Below are 18,387 nucleotides of genomic sequence, written 5' to 3' on the forward strand. Positions count from 1 at the left end.
GACATAATCTTTCAATTTTGGATTTCAACTTCATGGTATAACTCACGTGTTAGGATAAAGAACTAAATCTTGCCCTAATGCTAATTGTAATTAAATAGTTTAAAGTAGCTATGTGAAATGTCATTGTCCTGGTATATTAAAAAATACACAAAATCAAAACATTTCACATTCTGGTAATAATCCTACATAAACTGTCACTAGCCACCTGGTGAAATCATTGTTAGTAAAATTCCCACTGACATTTGGAATCATTTGGCAATGAGAAAGCAAGCATTTTGACACGTTCTTTTAAAGTCAAGTAAAATATTTCTATGACTTATGCTTTTAGAAATAAGTTGATGTAGACTTCTGATGAAAGATATAGTATGAACAATAGGAAAACTATAATCATACAAAATATATTTTCCCCTCAAAATTTTATTTTTACAAATTTTAAACTAAAGTATTCCCTTTCCTAATCACACCCGCTATTACAAAAAAAGCGTTTACTGTCCCCATATTACCTTCTCTCTTAAGAAATATATTTATATAGAGAAAAATTAATTTATGTAATGCACTTGAGACAAAATTTTAAAAATTACTAAAAATATTCTAAATTCCATTATAATATTAAACCTATTAAAGGAAGAAGAAATTGTGACATTACTCTGTAGTCTTCCAGAGGAGTTTTTGAAGTAACTCTGCACTGTGAAAAGATTTCCTAAGGAGAGAAACTTTTCCCTCCTAGAGAAGCTGTGACTTAAGCATAATTAGAAAACATTTCTGCTCTATTTTGAAGAGTAAAACTAAATGAAGCAATAGAAACCTCCCCTCTCTGACTTGTTTTTCTAAAACACGGGGTTACTCTTATTTCAAAATAGACCTCACTCAGAATAACCCAGATTGAAAAGGGGTCTGTTTAGAAATGTCCTAGATAGGTTCACGTTAGAGTAGGAGGCACATCTGGCTTTTTTTCAACTGGTAAAGATACCCAGGAGACTAAAACATCACCTTCCACTCTCAGAGAACTTAAACTTGACTTTATTTCCTTTCATTCTTGGCTTCGACCACAGAACAGGTTTTTAAGAGGGGGGTAGGGGGGAGAATAAAAGAATGAAAGAACAAAATCATGGCCTTCTGGCTCAGCTCTATCCTGCTGCCCACATCAGTGCTGCCTAACTACACTGATGAAAAGAGACACAGGGAGGGAAATGAAAGAAAGAGAACACAGAACACTGTTCTGACTGGCAATACAGTCTAGAAGACAGGGAAGACTTGCACTTATATTCCCCCTTAGAAAACACATACAAAACAGACTCTACGTTCTCTCAATTTTTAAATGAAGTGCAGAAGTCTCTTTAGGCATCTTTCTTTTAATACAATTCACATTCATATTTCAGTAGAATGACTACAGGGGAATCACTAATTTTTTATCTAAACCATGACGTTTTGACAAACGTTATACATAACCAACTATAAATCTACAGCAAGCCTCAAATACTAAAGAGTTGGTAATATATGATGAGAAACAGCTTGATTATGGTAGAGGCAAGGCAGGCTGTCAACAAACAAACAGCTGTTTCACATTGACAACCCATAACTCAATCCTGCATCCCAACAAACTGAGGAGTTTGTTTCTGATGTTGCTGTTGTTTGTTTTTAACTATTCTACCCTCTTCCCCTCCCATCTCCAAAATACTGAGTTAACTTTAAACATTAGATGTGAACCACAACAGAAGAATCAGGTATACAAGGATAGCAAGTAAAGCACTATCAGCTTACAAAAAATCCTGTAGATAATAACTAACATAAGTTCAAAGTGTACTTTCCAATGCAAGTTCAAATGCCTATCTCTCCCTGTGTAACACGTCCTGTCATTACTGTAGTATCCGAGGCAGCTCAGCAATAGCCTGTTTCCTCATTCCTGGACCATGACCACAGCAATGCCACCATGCAGATCCTTTGTTCTGAAAGCTCTCCCACAGCTTCTTCCGTCCTCTTGTTTAGAAGGCAATGGACATGCTCATACCTGCCAGTGGGAACTAAATGACTTCTAAGGTCCTTTGCAACTTAAAATTAAATGATTTCAGGAATACTCAATAAGCTTAGCATATTGAATAGATAACAGGAATAAATAAAACCCCACCAAAGTAAATGGACTCTGTGTACTTGATAGTTCCATCATAGGAAATAAAATCACTTTCCCATTTATATCTTCAGGCATTTTCATATCTTTAAAAAATATATATGTAAAAAATATAAATTTCCTTTTAATACTCTTTCAGAAAGCACATAGGTAATATTTTATTTGCCAACAAACCATGAAGAAGTGAAATTACTTTCCCAAGGTCACACAACAAATGCAGCTCAACTAAGGTAAGAACATAGCTCCCTTTGGTGCTGAGGCTCTGTGTTCCCTTTGACTGAACTGCACTAAAACGAGGAAGGGACCAGTGAAAATGTCTATGCAGTTTCAGTTTAAGACAGTTCCCTATCCATACAGGAGCTTCACCTCTCGGGAAAATTGTGATTAAACACACCCTTAATTATAAATACCCAACTGCAAGGAGGGGCATATGTCAGTGAGCACAGTTATGTGCCCAGATATAACTAACCAAGTATTTTAGTCTAGAATCCAACTTTCCTTTGTAAACTTCATGATAAATTCAGGATTTCTTAAAAGAACATATCTCCTGTCTCACTCTCAACTATAGTGTTCCATTTTATTTATTTATTTATTTATCCTCACCCTAGGCTATGTTTATTGATTTTAGAGAGAGGGGGGGAAAGAGAGACAGAGAGAAACATCAACGTGAGAGAGAAACATGGATCAATTGCCTCCCATACTCGGGGATCCAACCCACAACCTAGGTATCGAACTGGAAATCGAACCCACAACCTTTTGGTGTACAGGACGATGCTCTGAGCCACCTGGCCAAGGCCCATTTTATTGAAAACCATGCCTTTCCCATCTGGCAGATGGGGCTGGATGTCTTCTGCATTCTGCTGCCATCACTGGGTCTGTGTTCGGTTAATGTTACTCTGGTAGCATGCCTATGAACAAATTTGTTTTTTAAAAAATTCATACCATTGCCTAAATTTGTCAACACAAATTGAGTAGGTTTCAAATCGTAAACAAGGGTAGAATCACTTTTTTAAAAGCCTGGTTGTACTTCACACCATATGAAGGGAGAAGCCCTGAGTAAGGGAGTAGGGAACAAACTACCTCTTCAAAAAGCAGCTAATAGGAGGCTGGAAGGGAGATGAGGAAAGTGGCAGAGCAAAGAGGGCATAGTAGGAGAAAATGCCAAGCAAGGTAGAGAAGAATGCAGGGCACATTTACACTTAGGGTTTCTCCATTATCCGAGCTTTTAAAATTACTGTTTATGTTCTGCATTGATTTGAGATGGGCATTTAGCGGGGGGGAAAGCATATAAGACTTTTTAAAGACAATTCCCAATAATAATTTTTAAATCTCATTCTTTTAAAAAGCAACCAAACCATTATGAAGACCAATACACTTACAACAAATTAAATGCTAGCTTACGTGGTGTCGAACATAATGTCCCTTGGAAATGCCCAAATCATAGTTTCAGCCTACTAGTGAGGATACCTGAAAGTTTGAAAGACTCAACCAAGTCATTAAAATGAAGTTTTGCCTACAATCCAATTCCTTTTGAAATTAAATTTTTACCACAATCTGGGACTGTGGATGATCATCACTAATCACCGTCTCAAAGTGGACACATTCTTACCAGGACTGACTGCTCATGATGACTGAGCAACAACTTCACTAGGGGTGCCAGAGCCCCCTCCCCAGCCACCCTGTTTACATAAACCACAGGCCTAGACCTCCCTCCTCTACCCTGTCTTTAAACTACACAAATAATGTTTCTACTGGCCTTTGCCAACTCGCTGGGGAAGTGCTATGAGGGAATGACATAATTTTTAGAGCAAACTTAGGGCTCCAAAGAGAAATGAGTTATGCTACTCCAAAAGTAGAGATAAAACATAAAAACTGATTGTCATCCTTATTTTCATGGAGCCTTATAATATTTCAGATATAAAATACTTTAAGGAATTCTTATCAATTAAATGCCTGCCTTGTTTCTGAGTCTTTCTGTTTGTAAATGGTTGGTATTTGGGACATCTGGAAAATGAAGGGGTCTTTCAGAACTACTGCCAGGAAGATGACTTATTTTCCACTCTCTCTAGGCAGGTTCACATCACCATGATGCTGGGTATGGCGCAACTCCAGAGAAAACAACCTTTTTGGGGTCTTTCAATGGCAGTTTATGAGTACACAACAAGTGCTTTGTGCCCTGAGAACTCATTAGACGGACGGGTCTTCTTTTGATTCCATTCCATAGTGTGTGGACTTCTATGTGGCATTACATCGTCACTTCTTCTCATAATCAACTCCCACTTCCAAGCAAACATTTACCAGAGGCTATTTAGCATGAGATTGATTTTCTTTTCCAATATAGCATGTTTATAAATGCATGCTACAAAAGGGAGGAACAACAGGTGCCACACTTTTCCGAAACTCATACCTCTCATACCTGACACTAGGTAGGTATTATCATTGGTTAAAGGTTTGTATATTGATTCATTTTATGGAGTCCTCCTCTGAGGTATGTGTGGGCTGTTTGGAAACCAGAAAGATGTTACCCACTTTCCTAATGCCCTAAAACATGGATCCCAACCCCCAACCCCTTTTTTTTCTTCCTTAACTTGCTGGTAAGGACTGTTTAGATCATTCATAGTCAGTGAATGCCCGTAATAAAATGGAGGAAAAAAATTTCAAGTTTAAAATTGGACAAAAACATTAGTACAGGGGAAAAAAGGAATCAATTTGTAGATAAACTTCATGCTCTGGTGTTGAAAGTTAGGGTCCACAAATCAAAAAGCAGTCATTTCTACAGAGCTAGGCTTTTCCACTGCTCTCTCAGTGAATCACGCTGTGGTTAGTTGAAAGTGCTGTTCACATAATAAATTAACCACCTCATTTCCTTCATCACCAAAATATACATAGCACCCCTACACAGATTTGTTTTAATAAAAGTAATAAAGCAAGCCCAGAGGTTATGGCTGTTATGACATAATCACACCTCTGAGATTTAAAAACACTCACTTGCACATCATGCCTCAAAAAGTCTTTGCAAGCCCCCACCAACAAAACCTAACTGCACGCATACCCTCTGGCCCCATCTATTCCAAATAAATAATGAAACAAAAGCCTTGTATATGTCAGGAGAAAATTCTCCTTCAATTATATTTTGAAAAGAAAATACATCTTTTTAAATAATATTTTACAATAAACAGCATGGGTAGCCTGATCTGGATTATTAAAGGAAATATATCACCAGAGTTAACAATGCACTAAGAAGGCAGCCAACTAGCTTACTATCTCACCCCAAACCAAAGATATCTCCTAAAGTTGTTAAAAAGGACATGTATCTATAATAATAAAAGCATAATATGCTAATTAGACCGACGTCCTTCCGGAGCACCTTCTGGACAAAGCCAGGGCTGCGAAGGAAGCGCGGGTCCCGGGTTTCAGTGGGAAGCCAGTGCCAGCAGCCAGGGGAAGGAAGGCCTACTCTTGCACGAATTTCGTGCATCAGGCCTCTAGTTAAAATATAATATAATCTCACAAGTAATTAAATTTACCTGTACTATTCTTAAACACCATGATCAATACCCACCCCCTCAACAATATACATGAAGGGATGAGACAATCAACATTTCTAAACAATATGAATATCAGATATTCAGGATATAGTTTTTAAATTCTCTGAAGTGACCCTCCTAATGTTTACACATTTTATTTATCTTCCCTATTACTAAAATTGTCTAGTACAATCTTATATTTGAGTTTTCAACAATTCTTTCAAATATGAACAACCTGAAAGATTTCTCATTATGCTTTAGTTTGCATTTCCACAATTACAAGTGAGAGTGATAACTTTTTTCATGTCTACACTTTTTTGTGTCTCATCTTCTGTTAATTGCCTGTTCATATCTCCTGCCTGTTTTTCTATTAAATTGTCTATTTTTCTCTTGTTTTGTCAAAGACCTTTGTATATTCTGTGTCCTTTATAGGTTATATTGGTAGAAAATACTTTCTCCTTGCCTGTGAATTTTCTATTTATTGTTTTCTGATTCAGGGACATTTTAGATTTTAAACCAGTAGAATTTATTAATCTTTTCCTTTATGGTAGTACCTTTAATGTCATGTTTAATTTTTAAAATAATCCATAATAATAACATTTTAAACATTGAAAATACATTAAAGTTTTAGAAATCCTAAGTATGATTTTTGTGCTGATGTATGAAAACTAGGTGACCTGTAGTAGAAACTGAAATTGATCTAGTTTCATTGTCCAAGGTCAACAACATAAAAGAGTAAGCAAACAAAAGATTAAAAAATTATATATGTGTTAGTAATTAAGGGCATTATTGGTAAAAGTTCTTTCAAATCATACTCACATTTCACATTTCTTTTAAAGATAAGTAATGGTGTTATACTAGAGTGTGTGTGTATATACATGGCTTATTACACAGTCAGTGATTTCTAAGAATCTGAGAAAACTAAATTTAATACTTGAATGTAGGAAGCATTATTCATCTGGAGTGAAAAAAATATTCAGAACAGAAATTTTGAAACTTTAAGTTTAAGGAATAATTAGCAAATTCTAATACATACATTTAGTTCATGCTCCCATTAAAGGTCAATTACTTGTTTTCAGTTATGGAAAGAGTTCAATTATGGTCAGCAATGAATTATCTTAATTACAAGCTAAGTGTGAATTTCATTCATAATATCCAGTAAGTAAAGCAGAGATTCATGCACAGCTCATATCCTGGGACAGTTAAGGGGCAATATTGTAAAGACATTTTGGGCCCAGGCTGGTGTGGCTCAATGGTTAGATCACCAGCCTGCCCACCAGAGTGTCTCTGGTTCAATTATGGTCTTGGGGTGCAAGTCCACTTCCATTCACGGCATGGGAGGCAACCATTCAATGTGTCTTTGTCACATATCTCTGTCTCTGTCTTTGTCTCTCCACCTCCCACTTGCTCTAAAAATCAATGGCAAAAATGTCCTCACTCCTCAGATAAGGATTAAAAGGAAGAAAGAAGAAAAAAAAAACTTTTGGCAAGGAACTCATCTCTATAAACAATGCCTGATTTTTAGAACAATTCTGTGTTCCATCTTTGTGTTTATCTATTTCACAATATTGCTTTAGTATAGAGGCAAAAATCTAGTCAAAAGTCCTCTAAGTGGATATCCATAGGACAAACTCTTCTCTATATCCCACTGTACAATAACAAATAATTAAAGGATTAAAATGTTTGAAAGAATTTGGGCAAATAATATAGGGCAGATGAGGAACCTACTAACCTTTTACAGTCCTAAACTAAAACTGCATTTCCTAATTTCAACATGTTAACTGTAGTTACTGTCACCACCAAAGAGTTGTTTTGGTTTTTACCCAAAACTGATCCCACACAGGAGATAGAGAAATAAAATACAAATTCCCACCTTTAAGGTTTTACCATAAAAAAGTTTCAGTTGGGAAGATGATTTTTCTTTTACAGTGACTCCTCATTATCCAAAATAATGAGGAATAAAGATGGCCTGGATAGAGAAAATCCACTAAGGGTTCCAAAACCGCATTTTGGAAAACCATTTCATTCTCTAACATCGTCAAATGATTTAACAGAGAGGCACAAAAGGAAGAAAGAGAACTGTTCTGTCTTTCCGACTTTCCTGTGTGTGTGCTCATTAACAAAGAGGTGTTAATGAGCATGAAAGTATCTAAAAATGGTCCAAGGAAGGAATAAGCAGCAAGTAAATCCAAGCTGCTTAAGCTGTGCTTTCAGGATATGACAAGGCCAAGCTAAACCACCATTCCCCATGTCCCAGAGAACTCAACAGAGCCAACCCTGCATCATCCTGCTCTCACCCTGGAGTGTTTTCTTGGGAGTAACACCAAGCCACTTTCCAGCAAAGTCTATAGGGGTCAGTTAGGGATATGCTGTCATTTGACCGCACTGGCTGCCTCTCTCTCCAGAAATAATGACAGGCATGTGTTTTTAAAATCAGTTCTCTCCATTTCTAAGACAAGGACTGGAGTGCTGTCTTTAGCATTTGAGCTGTTATTAAACCAAAAGTATGTTAGTTTCTTCTGAAATAATATTATAGCTTCTATTATTTCATTTAACCATTTAACATTCTTTCTTTGAACAGTTTTCATTTTTTAAAATTAGCAATGTTTGTCTAGCTTCAAAATACATATAAGTATTAAGTTTATACTAAAAGCATTTAGAGGTCTCGAATGAAGAGAAATTCAGTCCCACTCTGGTTGTGTTGGATGTTTATTCTATTAAGACTTAAATATTAAGTGGCCCATTGGCTGGGATAGAGAAATAGATGTGTATTTTACCACAAAGTTTATTCATACACATTCACTGTAGAAAGTTTGAAAAAGGAAAAAAATAAAAATCCCTAATCATACCAAAGATATAAATATCTTTAACTCTGTATCAATAACTTTATTGCAATTAAAAAATATTATATCAAGAGTAATTTCTTGGGTCATTAAATCCTCCCTAAGTCTGACTTTTTAATGGTTGTATAATATTTCAACTGACGGATAATCCGTAACTCATTTAACTATTCTTCTATTGTAGCTGCTTCCAATATTTTGCTATAACAGCAAACTTGTAAATAAGTCTTATCAGTAGTTCTTATTACTGCCTTAAGAGCTTCCTAAAGGGAGAGCTACCAGGTCCAAGGGATCCATTTTTTTAAAGTGCATCTTAATAGGTATTGAATATTTGCTAAAAATAACCATTTGCACTTTCATTAACAGTGTATGTGAATGCTCAATTCACTGTATCCTTCTCACTTGCACTGATGTTTATCATTTTATTACAAACTAGAGGCCCAGTGCATGATTGAATCATGCACGTGTAGGGTCCCCTACACGATTTCGCTTTCGATCGTGGGGGAGCTGGGTGCCTGTCTGCTGGTGCACCAGGCCTTTTGGAAGCCTCCTGCTCGGCGGAGGCTTCCGAAAGGCCTGCTGCCGGAGCAGACAGGCACCCAGCTCCCCCGCTTTTGATGGTCCGTGGCGGGACGTGAGCTCGCTGCCCCAGAGGCCCCTTCTGTTCCGCAGCACAGCCATGGCACAGACACTGAGCCAATCGGCTACCCCGGCCACCCCGAGTCCCGCCCCCTGCACCTCCCGCTGGCCTAATCGTGGGTGTAACGGAATGATGGTAATTTACATATTACCATTTTATTAGGTAGGACTAGAGGCCCGGTGCATGACATTTGTGCACTGAGGGGGAAAGGAGTCCCTTAGCCCGACTTGCACCCTCTCCCAGTCCGGGACCCCTCGGTGCATGTCCGACTGCCGGCTTAGGCCCAGGAGCGAGCCTAAGCCGGACATCCTCCGAGGGGTCCTTAGCACTGCTGCGGAGGCGGGAAAGGCTCCCACCACTGCCACTGCACTCGCCAGCCATGAGCCCAGCTTCTCACTGACCACTAGAGAGCAGCTCCTGCATTGAGCGTCTGCCCCCTGGTGGCCAGTGTGCGTCATAGCGACCAGTCATTCCACCATTCGGTCGATTTGCATATTAGCCTTTTATTATATAGGAGGATTTTACTCAATTGTTTAATTCAGGTTTCTTTCATAAAGAGAAATATTCATATTTCATCTATGGTAAATGATATGTAGAGGCTGTTTAAATACAGGGGTGGGGAAAATAGGTTTATAGTTGTTCATATGGAAAAAGACATGCAGGTTATGATTACTGCAATTTTCCCTACAAACAACTGTAAACCTACATATAAATTGTGTACAAATCAATAAGGAAACCCCAAAACCTTACTAATAAAATAGGTAGTTATCATATACACATATATACTTGTAGCAAATAGTTTCCTTAGTTCATCATCCGATTTAAATTTATGTGTTAAATGACCTAGCAAATCTACTCTTAGGCATATATCCAAGAGAAAAGAAAACATACATCACAGAAACATTCATAGTAGCATTATTCGTAATAGCCAAAAGGTGAAAATAACTTAACTGATGAATGGATAAACAAAATGTAGTCTATATGTACAGTGGAATACTACTTGCCCATAAAAATGAAGTTGTGATACACACTATAGCATCCGTAAGCCTTAAAAACATTATGCTAAATGAAAAGAAGCCAGTCACAAAAGGCCACATACTGTATAATTCCATTTATAGGAAATATTCAGAATAGACAAATCTATAGAGACAGAAAGTAGATTAGTAGTTGCCTAGGGGTAGGGAAGGAGGAGTGATGGAAAGTGACTGCTAATGGTTTCTTTTAGGGGTGATAAAAATGTTCAAAATTAGTGGTAATAGTTTCACAACCCTATGAATATACTAAAAATCACTGACTTGTACAGTTTAAGTGGGTGAATTTATGTATGTTTATACATGTAGGAATGTGATTATATCTCAATAAAACTTTTTTTAAATGCATGTGTTAATATAGGATGGTCTATTAAGACACCTACAAAAAAAGCAAATGTCTCTTGCTCTAATTTTTAGGTTTTTAATGCTGCATATTTTTTAAAGCTATGTTATTAGATAAAAGAATGATCAGGGTAACTGTATCTTGTTGGAAAACTGTATCTCATTCATCTGAAATATTCCTCTTTAACCTGTTTAATACACTTTGCCTTAAATTCTATTTCATCAGATATTAAATTGCTATACTTTCTTTAAAAAATATTCTCATGCAGAATATTTTTCTTCAAATTTCTAATATCAAGGTTGCTTTTTTCTTGCACATATGTAGCTTAGTGTTACATTTTATTTTTAAAAATCTGATATTCTATTACTAGGGCAATTTAACCCATTTACCTTTACCTATTATTTAAACTTATTCCTGTCATCATATATTTTATTTACTATACTTTGTTTTCTCTGCCTTTGGTTAGAATGATAACTTTTTATTTCTTACTCTCATGATTTATATTTGTGGTTATGATTCATATATTTCAGATTATGTTTTTCTAACAAATTATATCTAAATCTTTTCCCTGAAAAAAAAAATCCTAATATTTTATAACTTCTTTTTCTTCTACCCTCCCATGTTGAGCTGAGCTGATCTAGACTGATTTTTAAATATGTTAATACTTAAAAAGATGTACATTTTACTGTGCGTATATGTACTGTGAAGCTCTCCACTGTCTCCTTGCCTCCCTCACTTCTGTTTCCTCACAACATGCCTTTCCCTTCTTTGGGACCCCGCCTCCCCTTCTGTGGTCAGGAGTACTTCCATAAATAATACTTTCAAAAGAGGTCTGTAACAATCAGAGAAGGTGAATCATGGCAAGTCCAAAAATGCTTTTACTTTCCTCTCACACTGAATTGCTGTTTTGCCTGAATATAGAATTATGGGTTCAAAATAATTTTTCCCCACAACTTCAAAACCACTGCATGTCTATCTTCTATCCCCTGTTTTTACCCATAATAGGAATGATATCAACCTGATTCTTTCCTTTGTAAATAAACTATGTCTGCTTTCTGGGAGCTTTTAGTCTTTTCATCTTTATTACTAGCATTCTAAAATTTCATAGGTTATTGACATTTGAGTGTAGAGCATTTTACTGATTTCAGAGAAGAAGGGAAAGGGAGAGCGAGATAGAAACATCAATGATGAGAGAGAATCATTGATCGGCTGCCTCCTGCTTGCCCCACACGAGATTAAGCCCGCAACCTGTGCATATGCCTTGACCAGGAATCGAACTGTGATCTCCTGGTTCATAGGTAAATGCTCAATCACTGAGCCAAGCCAGTCAGGCTGAGTGTAGATCTTTTGTTATTCTTTTATTCAGTACTCATTAGGCCTTTTCAAAAGACTTCTCCATCTTCGGTTTTTGAGAAATTTTCTCTTTATTATTTCTGTGATTATAATCCCCTTTAACTCTCATTTTTTATTTAATCTTCTATTAGATGAATGTTAAAGCTTTAGAACGTCCTCTAAATCATAAGACTTTTTTGTTCATGCTTTCCACCTTTTTCAGTGTAAGACTACATTCTAAAAAATCTTTACTCAGTCTTCCCATTCATTAATTTACTTTTAGCTGTGTCCACTCTATTTATCCTGTTTATTGGGGGTTTTAAAATCTTGACACTCATATTTTTAAATTCTAAGATTGGTTCATTTCATTCTATCCCATGTTTGCTTTATAAATGCAATAACCTCTCTTGTCTCACTGTGAATGTTAATTTTACTTATTTCAAAGTCTGTTGCCTGTTCATTGTTTCATTGGGTGCTATTTTTCCTTATTATGTTTGGTGTCTCATTTTTTCTATTATAAGTCTTCCTCAAATATTTAGTGATTCTTGGTAGCTACATCACTTCAGAGTTCCTATTTGGCTATCTGTACAAGCTGTTTCTATTTACCATCATCTGCCTCAAGTGATAACGTGAGAAATGTGGGATATGATGCCAGGTGTCAGTATAGGTCAGAAGTTTGTCTTGCCAGGATGAGGCTTCCTGACAATCAAAGGCTACTTGAGGATCCCCAGCCTCTCTGGCCCCTGTGTTATACTCAGTGCATTAGCTTAAATTTACAGTAAACTGAGCGAGGGGTTACAATGGGCCTACCCACTCGATATGTACCTCCTTACCTAACACTACAGGCCCCTCCCCAGAATGAGATTCTGGTTTGAGAACACTAATGCTCTATATATTGTGAGGAGTGGTCCACCAGGTTTTATTTTTTCCATGGATGTGATTCCTCGTGCTTAATAACTTTCAGGAATTCCTAAAATTTCCATCCATTGGTGGGACCCTTTCTTGTTTTCCCAGGCCATCATCAATTTATTCATATAAGTTTGTGTTTATATAGGTACAGATATATATGCACATCTTATGGAATTTGGAGCTGTGGATATGGCGATGGTGACAGTTAAAGAATATCATGAGCTCAGCCTACCATCTTGATCCCTTGCCAGGTGTCATTATTTGCTAGTCTATACTCCAATGTTAATAAGGCTATTTCTCTAAATCTTTCACTTGCATATCCAACTCCATTTGACATCACTGCGTGAATTTCCTATAGACATCTCAAATTTAACATGTCCAAATCAGAACTACTGACCTTATACTTACCAAACCTGCTCTACTCAGGCATCATCCACATACCAGGGCCCTTGGAGCAAATTCTTAGCAACTCCTTCCCCTCACTTATTACCAAGTAATGCCTACAAAATAGATTTAACTTCTTTCCAATTCTACTACCGTTAGCTTTGTCCAACCCACCATCACTCTCACCTGGGCTATGTAAATAGCCTCTAAACTGGTCCTATTGCTTTTCCTCTTCCCCTCTAAATCATTCTCTTCAGAGTAGCCAGAGTCAATGTTTAAAAAAACAAATCAGATCATGGCATTCCCCTGCTTAACACTTTCATTACTTCTCAGTACTGTTGGAATGAGGTCCAAACTTTTTCAGATTAAATGCTGTCTCTGAATCCAAAGCTGGAGACTATGCCTCTGCTATTTACTTAAAGACTTCCTTGATGCCAATAGTGTATTAGCCTGCCTGGCTTCTGTAAGTGTGACTTCCTTTTCTTTGTCCCACTACCTTGCTGACTTATTTTGAACAACTATAATTCCTCTCAACTACAATGTCTATATCATAAAAGTGCTACAGCTCTTTAGATACTAGGTATATGTATCTGTAGCTACAAATCAGACCCTTCGGTAACTATGCTTCCCAAATGAACAAGTCCAGGTAAAGGTCTGGATGCCTCTGCATCTAACTTGCTATCAATGTATGACAGGTCACAGCAGGCTTTGCCAGTGTGGTCCTGGGGAGAAATCCTAACTAGGACGCAGCTTCTTCTTCTGTCAAGCGAGGGGTAGGGTCAGATGATTTCTAAGGTTTCTTCCATTTCTAGTCGTCACAGATTCCATGACCTAATCGAATATTTCCTTAAGAAAGTTCAGTACTGCCAGAACGGTATGGCTCAGTGGTTGACTGTTGACCTATGAACCAGGAGGTCACGGTCTGATTCCTGGTCAGGGCACATGCCTATGACGTGGGCTTGATCCCCAATAAGGTGTGTGCAGGAGGCAGCCAATCGATGATTCTCTCTCATCGCTGATGTTTCTCACTCTCCCTTCCCTCTCTGAAATTAATAAAAACATTTTTTAAGTGCAGTGCCTATCATACAAATTCCATGAAAATCATACAGAAGGTAATATTCTACTTCCTATGTAAGAGGGACTTTCATCAAAGGAAAAATAATTCAACTCAAGGTTTCCAGAGACAACTACGGATTCACTATGCCAAAATTTAGTGCTGTCTTCAAGTACCCAATGTTCATAACCTCAAGAACTAAAAATACAACAACAAGAAGCACTATTTCTACAACACAGTAACAGTTGAAAGCTTTAATCTCATACTGGGCAATGACCAAAAATTAACTACCAGGTATAATAATCAAATAGAAAAGGAAAACAGAGGGGAAAAAGTCACAGTAGGTACCAAAGGCTTCTTCCTGAAGGATCAATAAAGATGAATAGTTCATACTGGTTTAGACAAACAGCCAACATATCCCCCATGTTCCATAAACTCCTCCAATTCTATAATAAATGTTAAAAGCAGAGGCTCTCCAGATTAAGCTACTGGTCAGATCTAAGGTTTGAACAGCCTTTAAATCTGACTACACTCAATTCTAAGTCTGAATCAGAACCATAAACACCAGAAAAAATTACTTCCTTCTTTACTAACTTAAAACTCCTATCTATCTTCCCACAAACTTCTAACCTTTGAAAACTGGAATCTATTCCCACTGACACTTAGTTACTATGCCAAGTTTGAGTACTGCTTTTTGTATTGATGGATTTCATAAATTAAATGATCCATGTTGCTTTACCTGATACATTCCAACTCCAATGTGTTTTGGCTCGATTTTCACCAGCTCAGCTAATGGATCTTGTACACGCCTTGCTATGGAAACTGAAAAAAAAAAAAAAAAATCCCACAAAGAATCAGAGTATGTTAATGTAAAAAGTATGTTAATGTAAAAAGAGCATCCAGATAATCACTTAAGTTAGTTCCCCATGATGCAAGTACTTGATTCCACCCCCTCTCAAACAAACCAACAATTTCACACAAAAGAATGAATATAAAATTTCAGGATTTATTACGCTACCAGGACCCCGAGGCATTTCTGAGCACAAATAAAAGGGTTATACGTTAAAAAACAACAACAAAAAAAACAAATACAATACGTAGTTGCTACATTTACACAATTACCTGTTCATTCTTTAAAGATAAATACAAAAGAATAGAGTACCTCACACTTTAAAGAACAAGTAGATATTTGTTTTACTTTTAAATAATCCTGTATTATTATAAACACGGTATACATTTGTATGGCAAATATGCTTATAAGGACTAGATCCTGATAATGATGAGTAAATGATAAGATCATATCTTGCAACCAGAGACCAAGTAAGTTGGCTAGTGAGAACATTTGCATTGCCTTGAACATGACTGCTAGATTACCCTGTCACATACACTCCTAATCACATCTCTTTCTCAACCATCACAATTCATGTTCAAGAGACTTGGAGTTAACTTCAAACATTCCTTTGCTTGTGTCATTTTACTTGGGCATCATTTATTGCCTTTTTTTTAAACCAAATGTTAACAAATTTTTATATCAAATTTAGCTTTTAAGATAGATTTTGCTAGAGAAAATAAATTTAATGTGAATCTTCTAAAGGGATATCTTTTTTTTTTCCAAGTAGCAGTGTTACATTGAGCCTTACGTATGAAAAGCTTTTATGTTATAAGCATGTGAAAACTAGTCAGTGTCACATACTCATACAGAAGGTTAAGTGAACTAAATTCTTAAGTGAAAACATTAAGGCCATCAAAGGAAATCCCTTGCTAGTTTTCATGTTAAAATGTTCCAAGACTGGCAACAGAAGTCACCTCTTACAAGTGATTACCAGATTCTCCCGTCACTGATTTGTACATCTCATCAGAGATAAAATCTACTGTGAACATCAAGTTCACTGCATTTGTGTACAAGTATTTGTTGAGTACCTGTTTTCAATTTTTTTTGGTATATACCTAGTAATGGAATTGCTGAGTTATATGGTATTCCATATGTTTAACTTGGTCTAATTGCTTTTTGAACAGACTTTTAATCAATGCTCTATTTGACATCCACTCTGCCCTCCCAAAATACTTCTAAAGGTGCTTGTTACATTTCCTGAACCTATGGAGTTTCCATGATCTATTACAGATTAGTTCTGTTTTCCACAATGCTGTCTTAGTATTCCACTTTCTCAAGTTGGCTAGATCACTTATTACTCAGCCATCTGCTTTCCAGCTTCAAAACTAATGTTGCTGTTATCTCCTCTCCCATTCTCTTTGTCCTAGTGAGTTTATGTCTTCATTCTATCAAGTTACTATCATTTTAATGAGATTTTAAAAGCATCTATCTACAATTCTATCCATTTGATTTAAATGCCTCTCAAGTACATTACATTTATTATGGGGGAATATAAGCACATATAAAGATAACCTCTGTTTTCAATAAGCTGATAAACTGATCAAGAAGATGTAGTAATAATATGAAGGTCGTTTGCTTACATATGTTTTACACTTGTATGAATGTTGAAGTTCTGTTATATTCTGATATAGCAAAGTTATGGAGAGTTGAAAGGTAAAACCCATAGCCACAGGTAGGTCAGGTCTCAAATGAAGTATGAAGTCATCCCTGGCATTAATCACTACAAAAGAGACAAGAACTGAAGTGTGTGGGCCCTAGAAAACCCAGAGTGAAGACTCGCAGATTCTGTCAGTATTTGCCTGGAGGACCAGACTCTGAAGACTAAAAAAATATATTTTCTGAGTTGATATGGATCAAACACAGTCATTGCCATATGGACAGAAGCTGAGACAGAGAAGGGAGGCATATCTACAGTGAATTACAAACTGAAGGCACAGCTAGATTTTGAAATCAGAGTAATTAGGATCAGATACCAATTCCATTTTTTTACTTCCTATTTTCACAGAGTCGTGCTGCACTGTAGCAATTCTGTCTCACCTATAATAGTATGATAGTTATGTACCTATGTGGGCCAGTGGTGAAAAGGAAACAGCACCCTTAGCAGTGGGAGGTCTGAGGGACTCCCAACTCCTAGACAATATTTTTTTCCAACACCCTATAGTAATATTACGTTTCAGTGCCAACTTAGGGAGTTCTGAATCTTATTTTTTATAAAGAAAAGTATCCTTCTATTATAGAAGTATACAAATATTATGTGCACATTTACAGGCTATGTGGCCTCTTTAAGCTCTTTCAGCCTTGGTTTCCTCATCTATAAAGTGGGGATAATAAAACTCTCAGAGGACAACTGTGAGAATTAAATAATACTGGTAATGCATTTAATACAATGTTTCACATATATTAAGTGTTTTAAAAAGATTAATATTAGCAGCTCCCACTGTGATTACAGTAGGTCCTTGGGTTACATCGGAGATCTGTTCCTACAGCGCGACATAATGTGATTTTTGCCATAAGTCGGAACCCACCTACATAAGCACCTACGTCACTCACATGGAGCACATACACAGCAGTAAGGAAGTGAAACAGTAAAAAAATTTTAAAAAAAGATAACAATTCCTGACCTTTACTTGTGGTAAATAAATAATAAAATAAAAACATAAAGCACCTATGTACACATGTCGAAATGATGGAACTTTTTTTTTTTTAATAAATAAATGGGAGATAATGACGTAACCACAAAATGACGTAAGTAAGTACATACATCAAGTCCAACGTAACCTGAGGACTGCCTGTACTGTTATCTAATCCCCTTTATTACTATTACTGCTATTGTTATTATTATTATTATTATTATTATTATTATTACAAGGAAAGTACCAAAACAATATGTGGCAAGAAAGCAGAAACTGTGCTGAGCTAGTGTGATAAGGAAAAGCTTCCTAGAAGAGGCAAGATTTTGAGCTGGAATCTGAGTTTGAGCAGATGATCATTTTAGACGGGAACTGTGTCCTGGAATGAACAATTGAAGGGAAACTACCAGCTCTTTTAGATGTAAGAAGTTTATAGCTTTAAATTAATGCAAAAAAATGTCAAGTGCATATCTCCAGGTGTAGATTTCAAGAATAGCCAATGAAATTTGAAGAGCATATTTAAGGAGAAAAATTCAATAGCCCTGACCAGTGTGGCTTAGTTGGTTGAGCGTTGTCCCGTGCACAGAAAAGTTGCTAGTTAGATGCCCGGTCAGAGTGTGTGCGGGAGGCAACCTATCAATGTCTTCTCTCTCACATCGATGTTTTTCTCTCTCCCTCTC

At 36.7% G+C, this 18,387-nt stretch overlaps 1 protein-coding gene across 3 annotated transcripts in view; it reads right to left on the minus strand.

Annotated features, from left to right (window-relative positions):
- Window positions 1-18,387, minus strand: part of SRBD1 (S1 RNA binding domain 1) — a 155,988-nt gene that overhangs the window by 59,721 nt on the left and 77,880 nt on the right. For all 3 annotated transcript variants that reach the window (XM_079791774.1, XM_079791775.1, XM_079791776.1), the window contains exon 16: window positions 14,925-15,007. In XM_079791774.1, the coding sequence (XP_079647900.1) occupies window positions 14,925-15,007 (83 nt within the window). The remainder of the gene's footprint in view (window positions 1-14,924; window positions 15,008-18,387) is intronic.

Source organism: Cnephaeus nilssonii (genome assembly GCF_951640355.1).
Source record: "Cnephaeus nilssonii genome assembly, chromosome: 15".
Lineage (NCBI taxonomy): Eukaryota > Metazoa > Chordata > Mammalia > Chiroptera > Vespertilionidae > Cnephaeus > Cnephaeus nilssonii.